Source organism: Pseudophryne corroboree, chromosome 6 (genome assembly GCF_028390025.1).
Source record: "Pseudophryne corroboree isolate aPseCor3 chromosome 6, aPseCor3.hap2, whole genome shotgun sequence".
NCBI lineage: Eukaryota > Metazoa > Chordata > Amphibia > Anura > Myobatrachidae > Pseudophryne > Pseudophryne corroboree.
Window position 1 is genome coordinate 429,629,538 of NC_086449.1, and position 23,641 is coordinate 429,653,178.

At 43.9% G+C, this 23,641-nt stretch overlaps 1 protein-coding gene across 1 annotated transcript in view; it reads left to right on the plus strand.

Annotated features, from left to right (window-relative positions):
• CDHR3 (cadherin related family member 3) overlaps positions 1–23,641 on the plus strand; it is a 134,028-nt gene that overhangs the window by 97,952 nt on the left and 12,435 nt on the right. The window contains exons 16-17 of the mRNA XM_063929989.1: positions 705–736; positions 2,162–2,193. Of these exons, the coding sequence (XP_063786059.1) occupies positions 705–736; positions 2,162–2,193 (64 nt within the window). The remainder of the gene's footprint in view (positions 1–704; positions 737–2,161; positions 2,194–23,641) is intronic.

Consider the following 23,641-nt stretch of genomic DNA (forward strand, 5'->3'; position numbering starts at 1 on the left):
CAAAGTTACTTGCTTTTTGCTTCTGACTCAAAATCAGCCCTAGTGTGTGAAACTAGCAAAATGATTCAAAATGTGTCTGATCATACTATAAAGCATACTGTAGGCACTATTTTAATACACAGTAATAAATAGCCTCAGTCTACTAGTTTATGATGATGGTATGAACGCCACTGGCATCGTGAGATGATGCAGTTGTCGGGGCAAGGCAATACACAGCATAAACACACCATTAGAAGAAAACAGAGGCGTCACCTTACAGTAAGGAAATCAGTAGATATGCACTACTAACACAGCGAGGCTGATGTCATGCAACCCTTGAGTATAAGACCATTTCATTTGTTAGGATTCATTTGAATGAAAATTAATAAATCCCAATGCAAAATAGCTTTTAATTGAGATCGAGCTAGATTTGTGACGTGCCAAGTTTGACATGGAAACTTAAAACAGCAGTAATATTAAGTAAGCATGTCGTGTTTTGTACTTAATATTGTTATCTCTTTAAACCCTCCGAGGAGCAAGCCACCACATTGTAACTCTAGCTATTATGTAGTATCCATATTATTCTGATCTAGGGCAGGTCACTGGGCAAAATAAACTTTTATGAAATATAAATGTGATATTTCTATAGTAAAAGAACTATTTTTGTTTGGCAAAGATTGATGGAAACATGATTTAATATAATATTTTTTTCTTGCATTAATACATGTCATGTTCTTTTCCAGAATACAACCTACAGGTATGTACAAGATGGGCTTTCTTTTCATCTAGCACAATTTTGTAAATTAGATTTGGTTAACATAAATGTAAATAATAAGTATAAATTGATTTTTTTGATCTGGAGAGTTAAGGATATATTTTATAAAGTGTGATTTTGTCAAAACACACGCCTATTGTAATCTGCAAAATTTACCAAAGGCCAAGAGGCAAATCAGAACAAATTTATACAAACCACCATGCTTAATCTAAACCAAAATAGATTTCCCCATTGTGGATAAGCCTATATATGTTAATAGATCCCACTCTCCATGTGATACTCTGTTAGAGCCTATTACTGAAGGTCATGCCAAAACTAGAGATGGGAAATTGCAAACCAGCCTGCATCCTAATAACAAGTTCATTGTGTAAATGTAATTTTGGCTGAAGACTCCCCTTAAGATTACTAGTATAAACACAATAATGTTTGTATGTCTTTTGGACTTTGCAAAACACCTTTGCCAGTACAGTATAACAGTCAAGATAAAAGAGATCACAAACCAATATGGTAATCAGGGCCATCTTCACATATAGGCAGACATTGTGGGACTGATGTAATTTAATGATTTTATTTTTGTTTTCATTTATTCCATGAATGGGTGGGTGCATTGCTTTGCTTAGGGCCTAAAATACTGTTAAGATGGGAAGAAGAGAGTGATAGAACTATGGGGGTCATTCCGAGTTGATCGCATGTAGCAACTTTTTGCTGCTCGTGCGATCAACTAGACGCACCTATGGGGGAGTGTATTTTAGCATAGCAGGGATGCAAACGCTTGTGCAGCCCTGCTATGCTAAAAAAGTTTCACTCAAAACAAGAGTATCCCTGCAGCTACTTACCCAGTGCAACGGATCCAGCGATGAAGGTCCCGGTCCTGACGTCAGACATCCGCCCTCCGTTCGCCTGGACATGCCTGCGTTCTTCTTACCACTCCCCGAAAACGGCTGGAAATGGTGAGCATCCACCCCGGAACGCCTCCTGCATGTCCATCTTCTTGCAATCACATTTGTCACTGGCAGCGGCGTTGCCCGGCGGCGATCGTCGCCCAATGCGACTGCCGCGCATGCGCATTTCCAACCCGTTCACACCGCAGCGTGCAAACGGGTCGGAATGACCCCCTATATGTCCACAAACAGCAAAATGTTAGTTATATTTGCCAGAGAGGGCAGTCAGGTGGGAGTTGTGGGGATCCATGGTGCTGCAATTGTATCATTGTACCCCCTCTCCCCACAGCACAAAGCCACAATGTATGCAATCCCCCCCTTCCTCCTCTTCCCTGGTATGTAGGAATCTCCAGGTCATTCAGGGAGAATATGTATGAAACGTTGTAGTAATCCTGTTTTAAAAATTTTCTTAAAATAAAAATGCTTAAATAATAACGATAATATTTTGAATATTTATTTCTTGTAGAAAAGAAAAGGGTTAAGACAGATACTTTCTGGGTGAGTTCTGTCCTCCTTGCACATCATTGGTGAATTGAAATGCTTTATCATATTATGTAATATGAGTGTGACTGTGACCAGGCCGTTATTATGACATAAGTTTTTCCTTCGCAACCAGTGCACCATGAAGTCTATGATCAGTGTGCAAGGAATTTGTTGCCTACTCAGGGCCTGTTTCAGAGCCGCATGCTATCTGCTCACGTAGTTGATTTTTTTGTAGCTATGATGCACACAAATTTTCAAAGACTCATAAGGTGCCTGCGCTACATGGAGTGTTCGCACAAAGACGCTGTTGTGATCAAGCCGGCAGTATTAGAAATGTTGTGGAAAAGTTATGGGAAGTGACTGGGAGCTGACAAGAAATTAATGCAAAATGACTGGTTCAGTGGGTGTGTAATGAGGGTGTCACGGGTGTGTCATTCAATGCAGGCAGCTGAATTCACAGATGCACAGCCGTAAGGATAGGAGGCCATGGTCAGGCATAGAAACTGCACCTGCCATACGCCTGTTGCAATTTTATCAATGGAGTGACTGATTGTGATGTATAAGAAAGCACCAATCAGTATTACAGCGTGCAGAGGCGTCACCAGGTGTGGTGACACCCGATGCGCACTCTGCACTGCTCCCCACGCGCTGGCGCCAGAAAAGGGTGTGAGGCCTAACAAAATGGGGTGCAGCCTCACAGGGGTCTCCGTTTCTTTACTCCAGGGGCGTGTGCAGCATCTCCGGAGACTGGGCTGAGTACAGTGCTGGCTCTTCATGTGTGACAAGAGCCAGATGCTGCAGGGGAATATCACACTGCAGCACTCGGCTCCTGTCACTGCAGAAGAGCTGCCTCTTTGGTGACACCTGGGTGCAGGCCGCACCCCCCACACATGACGCCACTGACAGCATGCATGGATACTTATATTGCGCACCTCAGTCCATGTCGCCAAATGTGCACAAGGGAGTTTTTATCGGCGACCTTGAATAGATGCTACTGCATGTGCTTCTATGTGCAGTTCAGAATTAGGTCCTCTGTATTCCTATTGCATTCTCATTGCAAATTGTTGAATGCACTGTCCTGTATGTGGGGTGTAATAGTAAGAAAAAGTAATCTCTAAGCACTGACTAAAATGTTACTACTAGGTAAAAGGTATCGACTCCTGATACATCAGGTTTAATTGGGTTGGTAGAAATAGGACTGAATAATTGTTTTACTGTATTTGAAATAAAACTGAATGGATTTCGGATATAAAATAGTTACATTGCATTTGTCGTATAAGGTAAATACTAGTTGCATTCCTGGTGATTCTAATTGTTTTATTACATTTGTATAAGTGAGCAAACAATGATTAAGAGGAAGGATACACAATATTGTCTTGTTCTATATGTTACTAACAAATCAACTTGCATAGTCAGCAAACAATATGGGAGGGGCTGTGATTGGGGACCTCACTCAGTGCATGTCGTGCAAGATGTATGCACACCTGGAGCTACCGGCCCAGTGTGATTACATCTGCATGAGGTGTGTGCGAACGGTTGCCCTGGAAGCCCAGGTAACTGATCTAGAGCAAACCGTTACGCGACTGAGGGAGATTCACAATCTCAAACGTAGTTTAGACAGAACGGTGGAGGAGTTGCGGGAGGGGTCACTGGTAGAAGAGGAGGATGATCAGGTAGCCAGCTGGGTCACAGTTAGAAGGAAGAAAAAGAGGGGGAGGCTCGACATCTCCGAACTATCAAACCCAAACAAATTTGCCCGACTGAACGAGGAATCGGAGGATGATAGTGAAGAAATGACGGTGCCGGGGGAGACTGCTCCCTCTAGCATCCAGAGGAGCGGTCCCTCTGGCGCGGTTGGGATAAAAGATAGTGAGGTACCTAGTCAGATGGTGGTGGTAGGGGATTCTATCATCAGGAAGGCAGATAGGGCAATCTGCTACCGGGACCGTGATCGCCGTACAGTCTGTTGTCTCCCGGGTGCTCGGGTACGGCACATCGCGGACCGGTAGATAGATTGTTGGGAGGGGCTGGGAAAGACCCGGTGGTCTTGGTGCACGTTGGCACCAAAGACAAAGTTAGCGGAAGGTGGGATGTCCTTAAGAAAGACTATAGGGACTTAGGAAAGAAACTCAAGGCAAGGACATCTAAGGTAATATTCTCAGAATTATTACCCGTGCCACGCGCTAGTCCAGGGAGGCAGAGGGAGATTAGGGAGGTAAATGTGTGGCTTAGGGATTGGTGCAGGAAAGAGGGGTTTGTGTTCCTGGAACACTGGGCGGACTTCTCAGTCAGGCGCCATCTCTTTTGTCGTGACGGATTGCACCTGACTGAGGAGGGGGCAGCGGTGCTGGGGGGAAGGATGGTTAGAAGGTTGGAGGAGATTTTAAACTAGGAGCCTGGGGGGAGGGTTTAGCTAGAAACTACGGGTCATGCAGTGAGAATAGTGGGGATGGCGGTAGTAAACGAACTGGGGGAGAAGTTGGGGGGAGGGTAAGAGCAGGCGGTAAGGTTACTAACATGGGTACTAAAAGAGATTTTACCAAAGCACTAACCAATGACGATTACAGGTCATCATTGCTACATAAGGTGAAAGATGTCCCTAACGCAAGGGAAAATACTTATCTTAGTTGTATGTATGTAAATGCCAGAAGCATTACTGGTAAAAAGGGTGAACTAGAAATACTTGCAGCAAGCAAACAGTATGATATTATAGGCATTACTGAAACTTGGTGGGACGAATCTCATGATTGGACAGTCAATCTAGAGGGCTATACACTGTTTAGGAGAGACAGACTAAATAAAAAGGGTGGAGGGGTGTGTCTTTATGTAAAGCCGTTTTTAAAACCTGATATACGGGAAGATATTCAGGAGGGGACTGTAGACACTGTCGAGACATTATGGGTAGAAATTGCATGCGGGGAAAAAGGAATAAAAAAGTTAGTATTGGGTGTATGCTATAGGCCGCCTGGTATCAACGCATCTGATGAGGAATTGTTACTAAAGCAAATTGAAAGAGTAGCAGGAGTAGGAGACATAGTAGTGATGGGAGATTTTAACTATCCAGTGATAAACTGGAAAAACGATTCATGTGATACTGCTAGGGGCAATATGTTTTTAAACACACTTAATGATAACTACTTAGTCCAACTAATTGAGGAACCAACTAGGTACAATGCAATCTTAGACCTGGTATTAACAAACAATAGGGATTTGGTATCAGGTATTATAGTAGGGGAACCCATAGGAAACAGCGACCACAATATGGTCACATTCAATATCAGTTTCCATAAACAGCCCTATACTGGCTCAACTAGGACTCTAAATTTTAGCAAAGCAAATTTTGAAAAGATGAGGGTATTTTTCAGGGATATTGAATGGGAAGGTTTGTTTTTAGGAAAAAACACTACGGAGAAATGGGAGGTACTAAAATTCCTGCTAGCTAAAAATACACTCAAGTTTATTCCTATGAGCAGCAAAAAAAAGGAATAAAAATCATAAACCGATGTGGCTTAACAAAAAGATTAAGGAACTTATGGGCAAGAAAAGGCGAGCATTTAAAAAATACAAATCTGACGGGGAAGCAGAGTCATTTCAGCACTATAAGGAATGTAACAAAATTTGCAAAAAGGAAATAAGAGCGGCTAAAGTAGAAACTGAAAAACTAGTAGCAAAGGAAAGGAAAGCGAATCCCAAAAAATTATTTAAATACATTAATAGCAAGAGATTAAAGAAGGAGAGTATAGGCCCTTTAAAAGACAAGTTGGGAGTCTTAAGCAAAAATGATAATGACATAGCTGACACACTAAATGAGTTTTTTTCAACAGTATTTACTAGAGAGGACCCAAGTCAGGGACTGACACACAATCTCAATAATGAGAATATCCCACTGATAGGTACTTATTTAAGCGAGGAAGTAGTCTGTGACCGATTAAAACATTTAAAGATTAATAAATCACCAGGGCCAGATGGTTATTCACCCAAGGGTTCTAATGGAGCTTCACTCTGAACTGGCAAAACCGCTATTTTTGATCTTTAAGGATTCAGTTATATCAGGTATGGTTCCCAAAGACTGGCGTATAGCGGAAGTAGTGCCTATATTCAAAAAGGGAAGTAAAGCTGAACCAGGTAATTATAGACCAGTTAGTCTTACATCTATAGTGGGGAAAGTATTGGAAGGTATTCTAAGAGATAGTATTCAGAAGTTCCTTGAAGTCAATAAGGTCATTAAAAGGAATCAACATGGGTTTATAAAGGACAGATCCTGTCAAACCAACTTACTTGGCTTTTATGAAACAGTAAGCGCAAACCTAGATCAGGGTAAAGACGTGGATGTAATCTTTTTAGACTTTGCCAAAGCGTTCGATACTGTACCACACATGAGACTTATCTACAAGCTACAAGAATCAGGGCTAGGAAGCACAATATGCACTTGGGTCAAAAACTGGTTAGATAATAGGGAACAGCGCGTTGTGGTTAATGGATCTTTTTCAACTTGGACTGAAGTGCTAAGTGGTGTGCCGCAAGGCTCAGTATTAGGACCGCTATTGTTCAATATTTTCATTAACGACCTAACAGAAGGTCTAGAGAGCATGGTGTCAATTTTTGCAGATGATACCAAATTGTGTAAGGCTATATATACAGAGGAGGATGCAGAGTCTCTACAGAACGACTTAGTTAAATTAGAAGCATGGGCAGCCAAATGGAGAATGCGCTTCAACACAGACAAGTGTAAGGTAATGCACTGTGGTAACAAGAACAAAAATTATACCTACCTACTAAATGGGGTAAAAGTAGGGGATTCTGTACTGGAAAAGGACTTAGGTGTCCTCATAGAAAGCAAACTAAGTAGTAGTACCCAAAGTAGGACTGCAGCAAAGAAGGCTAATAAGATATTAGCATGCATAAAACGGAGTATTGATGCTAGGGACGAGAGTATTATACTCCCGTTATATAAATCACTAGTGAGGCCACACCTTGAATACTGTGTACAATTCTGGGCACCGTACTACAAAAAGGATATCCTGGAGCTTGAAAAGGTTCAAAGGCGGGCGACCAAACTAATTAAGGGCATGGAGACGATGGAATACAAGGAAAGGCTTGAAAGACTAGGCATGTTTACATTGGAAAAGCGGAGACTAAGAGGGGATATGATCAACATCTACAAATATATAAAGGGACAATACACAGAGCTTGCGTGGGACCTGTTTTTGGTTAGATCAACACAGAGGACTCGTGGACACTCGCTCAGGTTAGAGGAGAGGAGATTCCGCACAATACGGCGTAAAGGCTTTTTCACGGTAAGGACAATACGTGTTTGGAATTCCCTGCCTGAGGGAGTTGTAATGGTGGAATCTGTCAACACCTTTAAGAATGGGTTAGATAAATTCCTAATGGATAAGGATATCCAGGGGTATGGTGCATAGTCATGCATTATAGTTACTATAAATAGGGATAAAATGCAACGGCTGACAGCAGCATCAGTCAGAAATTTTAGTCAAATCATCATGCATAGGAGACCACAAATAGGTTGAACTCGATGGACAATTGTCTTTTTTCAACCTCAGATACTATGTTACTATGTTACTATATTTATTTGTATGGCTAAAAAGGGATTCCACTGGTCAGTGACCAAACATGCATTTGTGTTGTTGATGATCACTGTGATGTCACTACAACTTGTTGCCTGACTACTATAGTCTTCCAAATCTCATACATTAACAACACAAGCAACCACCTTTCAACAGTGCAAATTCTATGTAATACATACAATAGGTTGACATTAAGACTGTTGGCAATGTCACTGCCGGCAGTGTTGTACCGGCACCACAATGCCGACAAAGTTGGAATGCTATTTAAAGCATTTTAACTGTATCATCAGTAAAACTATAAACATGCTGTTAAAGTAGCTTGTTTAAAGTAATAGTGCTGACAGTCTTAGAATGCTTTTGTTGCGCCATCATAGTCCTAGTGACAGTGATATTATCAAGAATGTCACTTTCGACCTAGTGATTGCATACCAAGAGCAGCATGATGACATAGAGGTTAGCATTACAGACTCATATGTTGGGGCTATTTCAACCAGATCCCTTTATATGCTGACTTTACAGTTTTTGTGATTTGTTTTTTGGTCTGGTTGTTTTGTGTTCCCTCTTACACTCCAGAAACATACTAGTATATTAAAGTTTGTTGTAGCTTTTTCCAGACTCTTCACAACTGGGACAGGAACTAAAGCTAATGATTAAATATTCACTGTAAAGTGCTGCATAATATGTTGACACTTTAGAAAAACATTTCTGCAGCGGGGTACACTGGTATTCAACAGGGAATAACATTGGGGTGTAGAGTTGGATCTTGATCCGAGGCACCAACAGGCTAAAGCTTTCACTGTTCCCAAGATGCACTGCACCACGTCCTCTATATCCCCGCCTCCAGGCACTGGAGCTCAGTTTGTAAGTTGGTGCCTGCAGTGCAGGCAGCTTACAGGGAGGGCTGCGCTAGGCAGCCCTTAAAAGAGCTTTTCTGACAAGAAAGAAAACTTCAAGGGCCGCAACATAGGCTCTTGGTGCTATATGTCATACTGACATATCATGCTGCGGCTCCCTCACCTCCCCCAGCGGCGCTGTATACTCCCACGCCCTGGTTGCCGGGTTGTCAAAGTCGAAAAATATCATAATACATATGCCTTGTACTAACCCCATGCACATGCCCGCTGCTCGTGCACTCAGTCCGCCGTGCGTGCACATATCTGCAAGTTGCGTAAGATCGCTCCGGCGATCATTCGCCTGATATGGGTATTTACGGCGGAGTTTGTGAGCATGTAGCGTGTTATTAGAACATAGCATATTTAACCCATACAGTGTACATTTTAGATATAGTTCCCCTAGACCATGACAGCGAGTATTATTAGTTTAAACAGTTCCTGGACAAAGAGATTCGCCTTTGCATGATAGGAAGGGTCAGATAAAGGTTGGAAGGTGATGTTTAGTATCCAGCTGTAGGGTTTTTTGAGGGTAACAGTCCGGTGTTAGTTAGAGAAAGATCGCTTGCTCCTGCGTATAGTTATGTGCAAAAGTAGATTATGAACATTAACTGTATTTACTGTAAATTACATATGCGGCGGGAATCCAGAGGATACCACCCACAAGAGCAGTTGGAAAAGACATTGCCTACCTTTTCAAATCCACCTATGACCTTTGCTGTAATGTAGAGGCATATCTCTGTGTCCAATGAACAATGAGATTACAGTGACCATTGTATTGTGTATGCATGTTGTGTATATAAGGACCATTGTTGCCTGGCCGGTCAGAAGACTCTAAACGCTATCTGTATGACCAGCGGAGGACCGAGTTAGGGTTGCGCTTGCGAATATTCTCACGTACGTACGTACGTACATACATTCTCTGTAGCCATTATTTCTGTTTAGATTTACTTGTTAGCCTGTAGTGTATAAATTGTACTGTTATATCTTTTGGAATCAATCCACGGTGGCTTTAGAACCCTGTGGTTTAAACTACAAATCAGTGTTGTGTTTTCACTTTCTTGCATGGGCTTTAAAGTAGATTTATCTGTATAAGGTGTATAGCATTGATAAGGTGTACGCACTGCGGATACTTTGTATCGCCAGCGCTACTTAAGGTTTAAAGGTATAACATTGTTGCAGTACTTTGCTGCCAAAGGTTTAAAGTATAAGCATATCATTACATTGTAACATTAACACAGTTTAACGGTTATCCATTGTGTGTGCGCTCGCTGTGTGTACTCCGTACACTCAGCGCAGCGTGCGTATGCCAAGTGCGTACCACGTGCAGGACTCTGTACGCAAATAGCGTACAAAGTGCGTAGCACGTGCACGTAGTCTAGCGGCCATAGCGGCTCAACGGTAATAGTGTACAAAGGGGTATAGCTTTGCGGTCTAAGATAATACCGACATTATCAATTGAGTGCTCGTCCGGTTCCTTCTCATACCCGCAGCCTAGCAGAGTTTTCGCAGACTTTATCTATCAGCAAAGGGCGGAGTATCCCCTGTGAACCTTCTCTTGGTCAGGGGATATAATAAGTGCTGATTAGATAAGCGTCTGCCCTGCACGGTCTGAAGGGATGCTGGAGGGATCCGTAAGGTAAGAACGCAAAAGCTATTTTTCTTTTTAAAATCTGTAAATTTCTGTTTTGGCGCCAAATGCGCACGCAACACATCATACGCACACAGCTGTATTTTGTACTTTGCATATCTGCTCACACCGTTGCCATAATCACGGATTACTAGGTTTATTTTGATCTGTACTGAAAAATTTGTTGCTATTTAGTTAACATATAGAGTTAATATTTAAGGGAGTAAGTGTAAGACGCACACGCAGCCTGGCCTAGTTGTAAAGGTTTATACAGTAGAAACTGTGTGTGTGTTAAGTAAGTGATCATAGTTAAATATCGCTTACATTTATAGAAGTGTGGAATTTGTAGTACTGCGGACGTACGGCCTTTGTACACGTGTCTCGGACAGCGTTCGGAACTGCGTACGCAACGTAAAGGCGTACACACGTGGCGTGTTTACGCAACGTGCGTACAGATACGCCCACTAAATACAAATCACACAATAGCATTGTTTCAGTTTAGGCGATACGGTAGCCACGCTATAATAGCACAAATTTGTTCAGTTTCCAATATTTAGTTTAAAAGAACCTTCTCTTACTGTGTCACCTCTGGGACTAGGCTGTTTTATCTGAATGAAAGTTAATTTTCTGTACAGAAAAAATCAAAGTGTATATGAGTGAACAAGCGTGAGTGTGCAAATAAAGGTTTTGTGAACCCAGAATTCGGGATCCCGTAGGAGACCACATCAGGAGAGTGGACAGTTGGTGGCATGGGAGTGGCTTTCTCACGTTAACATTGATTAAGGTATAAAGGAGCAATTAGAATAACAGCAGACCAAGAGGTCAGCGAAGTCAGAAATCCGCTGACTAAGTCAAGCGAAGCTCTGAATACCGTGGCCTGAAAAAGGTCAGCGGTGAGAGCGCAGCCCCGGGGGTTTGCGTAGTACCCATATAGGCACGTTCAGATACGCTCCGGCTGAGGTTTCGCAGCCTGAAAAAACGATTCCATTGGTCGTATAGCGGATAAGTAACAGTTACTTATACGCCGTGCGATTGTACCGCGCGTTAGTGTGTGCAATAGTTAGTTCAACTTGATACCCATTACGCCATTTGCGTAAAATCGCGGGATCATAGACGCTAATTGTACACGCAACATGATTTGTGTAACAGTTTTTTTATTTTAAGGGAGTTTCGCTGGTCACTCAGGAAATCTCCAACGACTGATATTTACTGGGAAGGGTAAGTCACTCCCACACACTCTCAGTAAATAGAGGTTACGTAGGGCCCTAGGTTGGGTACGACCAGCGCTGAGGACAGTGTGTAGGTGTATTGGCCAACGTGGGCGTGAGTGGGTGAGAGCGCTCGGAGAACTTTCACCGTCGCCTTACCTCTGAGTAATTTGGTTTTTGTAGGAATTAGCTGAGAAGGCAATACCTGCAAAGAATGGGGGCCAGTTGCTCAAGTAAGGGACGATCAACCAGGGTTCAGGCTGATATTCCGCGGCCCAAAGGGTCGGCGAGGTACATAATGTGTGAGAAATATGGATCACACGCAGAGGTCTTATGCAATGAATGGGAACGTGTGACTGTGGAAGATAGGGAACCGTTGCCTAGGGTAGGCAGTTTTAGTCCTGAGGTGTTGCAAAATTTAAGGAGAAGGATATGTCTAATAAGATCCAGAAAACAAAGGATTAGACATTATGATTGTTTACATTTATGGCAACAGGAGGGTGATATGCAAAGGGGATTAGCTCAAGCGGCTGGTTCCAACCCTAGCAGGAAACTGATAGCAACTGCACCACCACCACCGTACATCACAGGAGAGAAAGTGGCTACAGAGAATGGCGTACTAATATATGATAAGAGTGAACTTAATAAATGTATTAATACTAACCCGTGCAAGTTGTATCCCATCTTAAACTTCCCTCAGGACTGCGACCAAGAAGATGAGCCCACCACGATATCGGCACTCTCTCTAGCAGCCACCATACAAGACACACAAGTAGGCACGGCCCAACCAGTAAGAGCAGTAGCAAAGGCCCCTAGCGGAGGGACAGGTGAGGTCGTGTCCACAGGTAAGTACGGTACAGTACATTATGCAGAGACAATTGCACCTCACATTGTAGAAGCAACCCAGAATGATGTAATTGAACTGAATCCTGTCAGGGTGATAGCAGTCCCCAATGGGAAGACTGACGCTCTGGGAATCACTCCCGTCAGGAACATTGCTATGCATTGCCCCTGGTCCCGGACAGAATTGAGGACAATTATGTCTGAATTTCCCGATCCCAGGAAAGATCTAGCCGCATGTCAGAGGTTTATTAGAGAACTAGGTAACGCCACCGAACCCAATAACAAAGATTGGCGGACAGTGCTACGGGCATGTTTGCCCTCTAATATTGACCCTGTGAAATTCATTGCCGATTGTAAATTAGATGAGGTACCTCTCACTGATGAATACAATCAGGAGAACGTAAAACAGATCAATCTGCAGTTAGGAGTATATTTCCCAACTGTTGTCAAGTGGAATAAAATCTTCTCCATTAGACAAATAGAAGGTGAAACTGCTTCTGACTATTTCCATCGAGCACTGCAGGAAATGGCTAGATACACTGGGGTTGCGGACATTAAGGAAAACGTGCATCATAGGGAGGTAGCGGAGTCCGTATTAATGGACGGTTTAAAGGAAACGTTGAGAACAAGGGTACAAACCACTCAACCAAGTTGGAGAGGTATCACGGTGGCTGCATTAAGAGAGTCCGCTATTGAGCATGATCGGAACATCATTAGGCACAGGGAGTCACAGGGGGATAAGCTGATGACAGTAAGTATAAAAGCCCTGACAACGAAGCCACATCAGCCTAAACCCCAGACCCCTGATGGTAAGTCGTATGTGGTAAAATGTTATAAATGTCAGAAGGAAGGACATTATGCACGGAACTGTAATTTTAAAGACCCACATAAGGTATATCGACCCCCTAGACCAGAACATGACTCACAGTATGACACACGTAATTGGGATCAGGGATCACATAGGAAAAATTTTGGGCCACACCTGTAGTCTGCAGCCAGTGAAATTGATTGCTAGCCTAGGTAGTAAACCTGAGGTCACAGTTGATGTAGTTGGTAGATCATTCCTTGTAGATACAGGGGCGGCCAGGTAAACTCTGTGATTTATCTTTAAAGTTTCCTTTTTCATCTCGGACGTTCACCGACAGAACTACAGCTCAAACGTCACATGTCTACTCGGTCTTTTCAGAGGTCTTCCCAGCCCCAGTATATCTCACCAGCATCATTGTGCCTGGCCATGCACAGAGGGTGGAGAGTGGAAATACTGGTGGAGGAAGACTGTGCAGAGATACCGATAGACGTGATGGTGTGACAGCCTGATGGTGAACGCAAATCTGACAAATTTTCTTTTTATTATTCTCTCTCTCTTTTTGTTTTTTCATGTTCTACGGATGGTTTATTTCACACAACAGTTAAACACATTGTAATGCAGGATTTATGCTCCCTACAGAAAGGTCGCTGACTCGGAAAGAATATCGTATCACTGGAGTGTCTGTTCCGGGAAGACTGAGAGGCAGCATTGTTGAGACGGCAACTGAGCAAGGAGAACAACAAGACTAGAGGCGGTTGTCGTACCAGTTTTCTTTTTCCCTTTTATTATTTTCTTCACCTCCCATCACCCTCCTTTCCTCCCCCTTCTCATTCTTTTCCTCTTCCCTTAACAAGATGGACTTACCCCAAGAGACTGCATTCTGGGTTTTCCTGTTGACCCTGTTGTTGACCAGAGCAGTCTGTTTCGTTGAGAGTACCAGAGAGGTCGAGAAAGGATCTGGAATGGGTTCTGATGGCAAGGACGGATTTGTAGAATTCCAAGAGCAACACATTCACAGAGCAAAGGCGAGTATCAGAAAACGATCTGGTAGTCATGAAACTAGGAGGCACTGTGAAGGGTTATTGGCTGAGGAAAATTGTATTTGTAGAAACTGTGAAAACATAGTTGAGGACGGGTGCATCCAGAGATGTCAGTCCAGCCTTAATATCAACATGGACCGTCATCCATTGAGTGACTATCACTCATTAGTGGGTAAGGTTTTAAACCAAACAGAATGCTGGGTGTGCTCACAAGTACCTCAAGGTCAGAGCAAGTTAGGACTAGTACCGTATCCCTTAACAATAGATGAGGTACTTGAATTAAGGGGTGGGAGACCGGTGGACAAGAAATTTAATATTTCTAGGCCCCCTAGTTTGAAGCTCCACCAATATCATGTGGATAGATCCTTAGTATGTTTCAACATTTCCAATCCCCGAAAGCCGGGAAATTGGGAAGTGACATGGAATAACCAAACCATGGCATTTTCACACAGAGCCGATAGAATGCCTGTAGACTCAGAACTTATACGCCAAATAGCCGACGTTGGAAGATATTTTCGGTACAGGTATACTCTAGGAAGTAGGACCATGCGGGTTGGAGAGGTATCTCCAGGGTACTGTGCGCATATCATACATCCTGATACGTGTACTAAACAGATGAGAGAGTTAGGGATAGGATTTTTCACCTGGAAGGTTTGCAATATGGTAATGTCATATTCTGTCCCATATGATGCATATTTCATATGCAGGAGGAAGGCGTATAAGTGGCTTGCCCCAAACTCAGAGGGATTGTGTTACATTGGAAGAGTGTTGCCAGAAGTAATGACCATAACCCATAATAAGATGAAAGACGTTCACCGCAATGCTCAAGCTCCTTACACTCACACTCATTCTGAACACATCGTTAAGAGACACCTTATAGATAGGACAGAGCACGCAGCCTCTGATTTGATCCACGAATCCACCGGGATTCAATTCCTACTCGCGCTAGATATCACCCGTACCGCCAGAGGAATTATAAATTTTAGGTATATTCATGCGCTAGCGAACCTGATAGACAATATCACCGAGATGTATGATGACACCTTCAGGTATACTGGGAGGGAATTGCAAGCTTACAAAACGGAACTGATCCAGCACAGGATGGTTCTAAATTATATCACAGCGGTGACAGGCGGGTATTGTGTCATGGGGAGAAGAATTGGCTGCGCTTGTAATGTGGCCAAAAAAAAAAACCAACCTGGTTAATGGAGAGCTGACAAACACAAAAATGATAATAAAAATTGTTTATTTAAAATATAAATATACCAATGAAATTAGCACAATATCCTGAAATATTGATTATATAGGTGTACTCTGAGCTGACCCTAAATATCAAACAACAAGTAGCAGCATTGATACAATTATTAGATGATTATGAGAGAAAGTTATAACAATAATGTAACAAACATGTGGCTTCTCACTGAGATCAATCATTCACAGAATTCATGAGATTAATATTATCTAGGAGTACAGAGGCAGCATGTACTCCGAGAAATAGGAGAGTCCCAACAGCAAATGGTTTAGCTTGAGGAAAAATGATTAGCTTATCTCTTAAGGGCTATTTGTACCGGGCGTCCCCGGTAAGATCCAGTAATGCCCTTTTGATGGATAAATGATTCTAGCAGACTGCCCTAATGGGAGCTATTCCCGTATGCTGGGAAATAGCTCTGCTTTAACCGGCTTTATTTCCAGGGATCTCCCGTGAGCTGGTAGAAATCCTTTAAAGTGCCCACTTACGTGCAGTTAGGAGTAACAGGTCCCTTGCCGTTAATTGCTTAATTAGCAGAGCAGAAAGTACTTGCCGTGCAGCGAAGTTTTTCCAGAATGGGCAGGTGTGAAGAGATGAATGAGCACACTGGAGCTGAAGTGTCCGTGCTCGGCAACCGCCGCTGGCAGCAGGGGAAAGCCGCTCAGTGAGAAGCGCTGATCGGAGCCGTCCGTAGTGGATGCTTGAAATGCCGGAGTTCAATGGGTCAGCAATCAGAGGGATGGTGGGAGGAGCCTAACGCGTTTTGTCACGATTACGTTAGGCTCCTCCCACCATCCCTCTGATTGCTGACCCATTGAACTCCGGCATTTCAAGCATCCACTACGGACGGCTCCGATCAGCGCTTCTCACTGAGCGGCTTTCCCCTGCTGCCAGCGGCGGTTGCCGAGCACGGACACTTCAGCTCCAGTGTGCTCATTCATCTCTTCACACCTGCCCATTCTGGAAAAACTTCGCTGCACGGCAAGTACTTTCTGCTCTGCTAATTAAGCAATTAACGGCAAGGGACCTGTTACTCCTAACTGCACGTAAGTGGGCACTTTAAAGGATTTCTACCAGCTCACGGGAGATCCCTGGAAATAAAGCCGGTTAAAGCAGAGCTATTTCCCAGCATACGGGAATAGCTCCCATTAGGGCAGTCTGCTAGAATCATTTATCCATCAAAAGGGCATTACTGGATCTTACCGGGGACGCCCGGTACAAATAGCCCTTAAGAGATAAGCTAATCATTTTTCCTCAAGCTAAACCATTTGCTGTTGGGACTCTCCTATTTCTCGGAGTACATGCTGCCTCTGTACTCCTAGATAATATTAATCTCATGAATTCTGTGAATGATTGATCTCAGTGAGAAGCCACATGTTTGTTACATTATTGTTATAACTTTCTCTCATAATCATCTAATAATTGTATCAATGCTGCTACTTGTTGTTTGATATTTAGGGTCAGCTCAGAGTACACCTATATAATCAATATTTCAGGATATTGTGCTAATTTCATTGGTATATTTATATTTTAAATAAACAATTTTTATTATCATTTTTGTGTTTGTCAGCTCTCCATTAACCAGGTTGGTTTTTTTTTTTGGCCACATTACAAGCGCAGCCAATTCTTCTCCCCATGTTCTCAGTAATCAATTAAGCATATACACAATGCTTTTTTGGCAGCGCTCGTGATGTTGCTTTAAAAACTATCCGATTAGGCGCTTCTAGCAGATTTTGTGTAGTTTTGGGTATTGTGTCACCCTAGCAACTCAGTATGGTGTGAAGTGCTGCACGTACATTACAAACAGCACTGATGACCCAACCGAGTTCATAGATCAAAAGATGGACGATATCTTGCAGTTGAAATGGAAGTTCCGAAGGAGACACAACCTTACCCTTACTGCTGTGAGTACTGAACTGACCAGCTGGGTCTCATGGTTGAACCCACGCAATTGGTTCTCTGGTTTAGGAGAATGGGCTCAAAATGTTATCGTGAGTGTAGGAAAGTTTCTCTTATGTATCCTGGGAGTCGTCGTAATGATTGGTTTAATATTTAGATGTGTTCGGATTTTAATGCAGTGCAAGCGCAGTACCAAAGTGATGAGTTTGAGGAGCGAGGGCATTGTTACACAAACTGATTTAATTTATGACCCATCAATTGAGACAATGTTGTGATAAGACGTGATTCCACGGTACGTTTCTTTCACCCGTTTCTCCTTTGTTTTTCTCCCAAGCAAAAATACATCCATTCGGAAGAAGACTTTGATGGACATTCTAAAGACTTTGATAGACAATTTAAAGACTTTTTATGGACACTTGAAAGACTTTGATTACCACCCACAGCAAGGATACACCCATCCGGACAAGACTTCAATCAACACCCAAGGACGATGGCACACATTATTATGTGAATGTATTTGTGATACGTGTCTTATCTTCATCTCTAGAACCTTCAGGCAGTGACGCACCTAGTCGACAGGTGATATAGATACATATATTAGCATTCACATGTTTTTCCCCCTCCATGTATCATCAACTAAATGTGCACCCCAATTGTTGGAACAAGAAGCCGAAAAGAGCTCGGTAGTATTTGTTGGCCCACTTACAGACCCTTAATACGGGATAAGAAGGATTTAATGTATACTTCTCAATACCTCTAAGCTTATCTAGAACATGTACGGCACGATGATACATGCCCCTCAGACATGAATTTCATACATACATGTTTTTACTATCCCACTAGGTCATACATTTCCTGCCTACTCCTCTCCTCCTACCACCCAATCATTTATAGATATTGTAGTGTATATTTTTCTGTTTAGATAGTGGCAGTTATTATTGACTGCCAAAGGGTGGACTGTCAAAGTCGAAAAATATCATAATACATATGCCTTGTACTAACCCCATGCACATGCCCACTGCTCGTGCACTCAGTCCGCTGTGCGTGCACATATCCGCAAGTTGCGTAAGATCGCTTCGGCGATCATGCGCATGATATGGGTATTTACGGTGGAGTTTGTGAGCGTGTAGCGTGTTATTAGAACATAGCATATTTAACCCATATAGCGTACATTTTAGATATAGTTCCCCTAGACCATGACAGCGAGTATTGTTAGTTTAAACAGTTCCTGGACAAAGAGATTCGCCTTTGCATGATAGGAAGGGTCAGATAAAGGTTGGAAGGTGATGTTTAGTATCCAGCTGTAGGGTATTTTGAGGGTAACATTCCGGTGTTGGTTAGAGAAAGATCGCTTGCTCCTGCGTATAGTTATGTGCAAAAGTAGATTATGAACATTAACTGTAGTTACTGTAAATTACATATGCGGCGGGAATCCAGAGGATACCACCCACAAGAGCAGTTGGAAAAGACATCGCCTACCTTTTCAAATCCACCTATGACCTTTGCTGTAATGTAGAGGCATATCTCTGTGTCCAATGAACAATGAGATTACAGTGACCATTGTATTGTGTATGCATGTTGTGTATATAAGGACCATTGTTGCCTGGCCAGTCAGAAGACTCTAAACGCTATCTGTATGACCAGCGGAGGACCGAGTTCGGGTTGCGCTTGTGAATATTCTCACGTACGTACATTCTCTGTAGCCATTATTTCTGTTTAGATTTACTTGTTAGCCTGTAGTGTATAAATTGTACTGTTATATCTTTTGGAATCAATCCACGGTGGCTTTAGAACCCTGTGTGGTTTAAACTACAAATCAGTGTTGTGTTTTCACTTTCCTGCATGGGCTTTAAAGTAGATTTATCTGTATAAGGTGTATAGCATTGATAAGGTGTATGCACTGCGGATACTTTGTATCGCCAGCGCTACTTAAGGTTTAAAGGTATAACATTGTTGCAGTACTTTGCTGCCAAAGGTTTAAAGTATAAGCATATCATTACATTGTAACATTAACACGGTTTAAAGGTTATCCATTGTGTGTGCGCTCGCTGTGTGTACTCCGTACACTCAGCGCAGCGTGCGTACGCCAAGTGCGTACCACGTGCAGGACTCTGTACGCAAATAGCGTACAAAGTGCGTAGCACGTGCACGTAGTCTAGCGGCCATAGCGGCTCAACGGTAATAGTGTACAAAGGGGTATAGCTTTGCTGTCTAAGATAATACTGACATTATCAGGGTGCTTACAGCGGAGGCGTTCCGGTCTCATCAGGCACACATACCGCCGCTGCTCTCCAGGATCGTGTGGCCGCATGATAGGGAGGAGGCAAGAGGGTTCCCCAAGCAGGACCCGCCGAAATCGCAATCCGGTCGCGGTCTCCGGAGATAGACCGCGCCACTGGCGTGGACACCGTGGCCGTGCAGTGACCCCGCTATATCCACCAGGGCAAGCAGCACAGGTCGGATTTACTCAAATCCGTTTAGTATAGGCTCCATAGTACCTGGTGGTGAAGTCCAGCAGAGGGGAAAAGGCTCTGACCTGTAGCCCCACCCCCAGCCCCAGGCACCATCTACAGCAGATGTTACCGCCCTGGAGCTGGATCTCTCTCTATCCCTCACTCCCTGTCAGCGTTTGGGCGCCATTACACAGAGCTGCGCTGATTCTGGGACTGCTGGGCACTGTCTCCTCTGTAAAGCTGCCTGCCTCATCAGTGCTGTGCATTTACAGGACACTTAAGTATTCTACATGTCATTTAGACAGTGTTAGTTAAGAACAAGTGCATAACTATAGGGATATTTAGTACAAGTGTCCTGTGATATACTGTACATCCAGTATTTACTGTGCATTGTTATATCTGTATACATACATAGCTTTACTTAGTATTGCTTGTCCAGTGCAGTTTTATTGTTGTTTGTAATAATTTCTGCATTGTATACAGTATGTGACTGTGTGTGCCAATAGCTGTTGTGTGGTTCCTATTCCGTGTATCTCACTCATATTGCTATCCCTATATTCTGTACCCTGACGGGGGCTAAGTGCATCAGGGTTGTATATATATAGTGTTTCAAATGATATACTGCTTGGTATTTTTCTCTGTGTATTTCAGTTACGATATACCACTTAAATCCTTTGTTTGTGATCTGCATTTGCAATCACACTCCACAGAAGATTTTTGTCAGGTAATGTGTCTGGCTATATTGTACTGTTACGTCCTAGAGCTACATTCTCCAAAAATGTCTACGTCACAGAACGGGCGATCCGTGGCTGATCCTGCGTCATGCAGTGCTGACGCCACGGATTTATCTGAGGAAAATATTCCAGCTGAGGGTCCAGGTATTGGGGGTTCTGTACGGAGGCCTGCAGCACCGGTGGCACACCAAGACCCACTTTGGGCTGCTTTTTCTGATTTACTGACTCCGCTAGTAACGAGACTTGTGCCCTTTGTGGGACCTCCTGTGCCTGTACAATCACATATTGTCCCTGTTGTAAATCCACCATGGGTGGATTCTCTGTCGACTTAGTTACAGCAGTTAAATCAGTCATTGGTTAAACAAAAGCCTGACTCTCGCCCCCCTAGGATCAAAGGGTCATCTAAGCTGGCCATTTCTTCCTCACAATCCACGCATGTTTCGGATACTTCATCCGATGAAGACGGCGTATATACTAACCCATCAGACACTGATGTAGATGCTTCTGATGGGGAATCTACAACACAGGTGGATGTTCCTGACCTCTTGGAGGCTATCAAATTGATTCTTCAGATCGATGATGAAACTGAACCTCCAGATACGTCTTAGAAACCTGATAAGTTCAAACTTCAGAAGGTTACTAATTTAGTTTTGCCACATTCTGACCATTTAGTTGACGTCAGGAATCCTGGGAGTCTCCAGGAAAGAAATTATCCCTGTTGTTATCCCCTCGCTGCAGAGTTAAGTAAAAATTGTGAAACACCACCTCCGGTGGACTCACATGTTGCACGTCTGGTGATGTCTTCTACTCTGCCTGTCACTACCGTCACCTCTCTGAAGGAACCGACTGATAAGCGTGTGGAGGGTTGCTTGAAGTCTATTTACACTCTTACGGGTGCTGTGTGTAGACCTACTATAGTGGCTTCTTGGGCTGCAAAAGCTATTGAAGCCTGGGTTCAAGAAGTTGAAGCGGAGCTACCTTCTAATTTTTCTGATAATGCCAGACAGTGTCTTTCATATATTACCACATCCTCTCATTACATACAGGAGGCCTCTGATGCCGGTGTGCTGGCAGCCAAAGCATCTACTACGTCCATTCTGGCTCGCCGGACTCTGTGGTTGCGGTCCTGGTCTGTGGATCTGGACTCTAAAAAGATCTTGGAGGTGATCCCTTTTAAGGGAAACATCCTTTTTGGGGAAGATCTGAACAAGTCTGTTGCTGACTTAGCATCTGCTAAAACTGCATGTCTGCCGAGTACTAATCCTTCGGCTAACTGTACCCCCTTTCGTTCCTTTTGACCTCCAAGTAAAGCAAAGGGTCAGGCGTACCCGAAACAGGCTCACACTTCCAAAACCTCTAAGCTCAAACCTAAATGTTCCTGGGCTGCCCATCAGCCTGATTCCAAACCAGACAAGCCTGCTGCATGACGGGGCGGGCCTCCCCCTGGGGGACCCCAGGGTGGGAGGCTGACTTCTATCGTTCACCCATGTATGGTTACAGACCACTTCAGATGCCTGAGTGAGGGAAGTCATCACTTACGGATATGCCATCTCTTTCAAGAAACGTCCCCCTCGCCAGTTTTGCTCGACAAATATCCCTTCGTATCCGTTAAAAGCAAAAACTCTACATTTGGTGGTGCAATCCCTCCTGGAAACAGGAGTGATAGTGCTGGTGCCTCCGGCTCAGAGAGGCAGGGGGTACTGTTCAATGCTGTTCCTAGTTCCGAAACCGAATGGAACCTCACGGCCCATTCTCAACCTCAAGTCTTTGAACAAATTTGTGAAGGTTTCCAAATTCGTATGGAAACTCTTTACTCTGTTGTTCTGGCCTTGGAGCCCAAGGACTATATGGTATCCCTGGACATTCAGGATGCTTACCTACATATACCTATTGCCATGTCGCATCAGCAATATCTGCGGTTTGCTATTGGCACTCTACATTATCAATTCCAGGCCTTGCCTTTTGGACTGACCTTGGCTCCGCGAATCTTCACCAAGGTCATGGCGGTCATGACGGCCCTTCTACGCCATCGGTGTATCAGGATCCTGCCGTATATAGACGACTTGTTAATCCTGGCGAACTCCCCAGAGGTGGTTCTCCATCATCTGGGGCTGACGGTCCAATTCCTGCAAGCCCACGGGTGGCTCATCAACTGGAAGAAATCCTCGCTGGTTCCTGCTCAGAGCATGGTACACCTGGGGGCTTACTGGACACACTCAACCAACGGTTGTTCTTGTCTGCTGAGAAGGTCCTGAAACTTAAGGACAGGATACGATGCCTCCTCTCTCACCCTCGTGTATCAATACACTCGGCGATGCAAGTACTAGGCCTCATGGTGTCGGCTTTCGACATGGTAGAGTACACTCAATTTCATTCTCGCCCTCTGCAGAGGTTAATCCTTTCCAAGTGGGATGGCCTGCCTCACCGAATCAGGTCTCACATGATTTCCTTGACTTCGGAAGTTCGTCTGTCTCTGAGCTGGTGTATCCAGACCAACGATTGAGCAGGGGTTGTCCCTTCTGGATCTCCAACTGGGTCCTCCTAACGACAGATGCCAGTCTGCGGGGTTGGGGCCTGGTGTTGGAGCAACACTCTCTTCAGGGTCGGTGGACCAGGGAGGAATCTCTCCTTCCGATAAAACTTCTGGAGTTGTGGGCAGTGTTCAATGCTCTGAAACTGGCCCTGCCTTTGGTACATAACAGGCCTATTCAAGTACAGTCGTACAACGCAACCATGGTGGTGTACATAAATCATCAAGGTGGCACTCGAAGCCACATGGCAATGATGGAAGTGTCAAAGATTCTTCTATGGGCGGAACGCCATCTGCCAGCCATATCGGCAGTGTTCATTCCAGAGATCCTCAACTGGGAAGCAGACTTCCTCAGTCCTCAGGAAGTACACGCCAGAGAGTGGAGCCTTCATCCAAAAGTCTTTCAACTCCTAGTGGACAAGTGGGGCCTACCAGATGTAGACATGATGGTGTCTCGACACAATCACAAGGTTCCGGTCTTCGGAGCAAGGATAAGGGATCCTCAAGCAGCGTTCGTGGACGCATTGGCAATTCCATGGAACTTTCGGCTGCCATACATGTTCCCTCCCGTGTCACTCCTGCCCAGGGTAA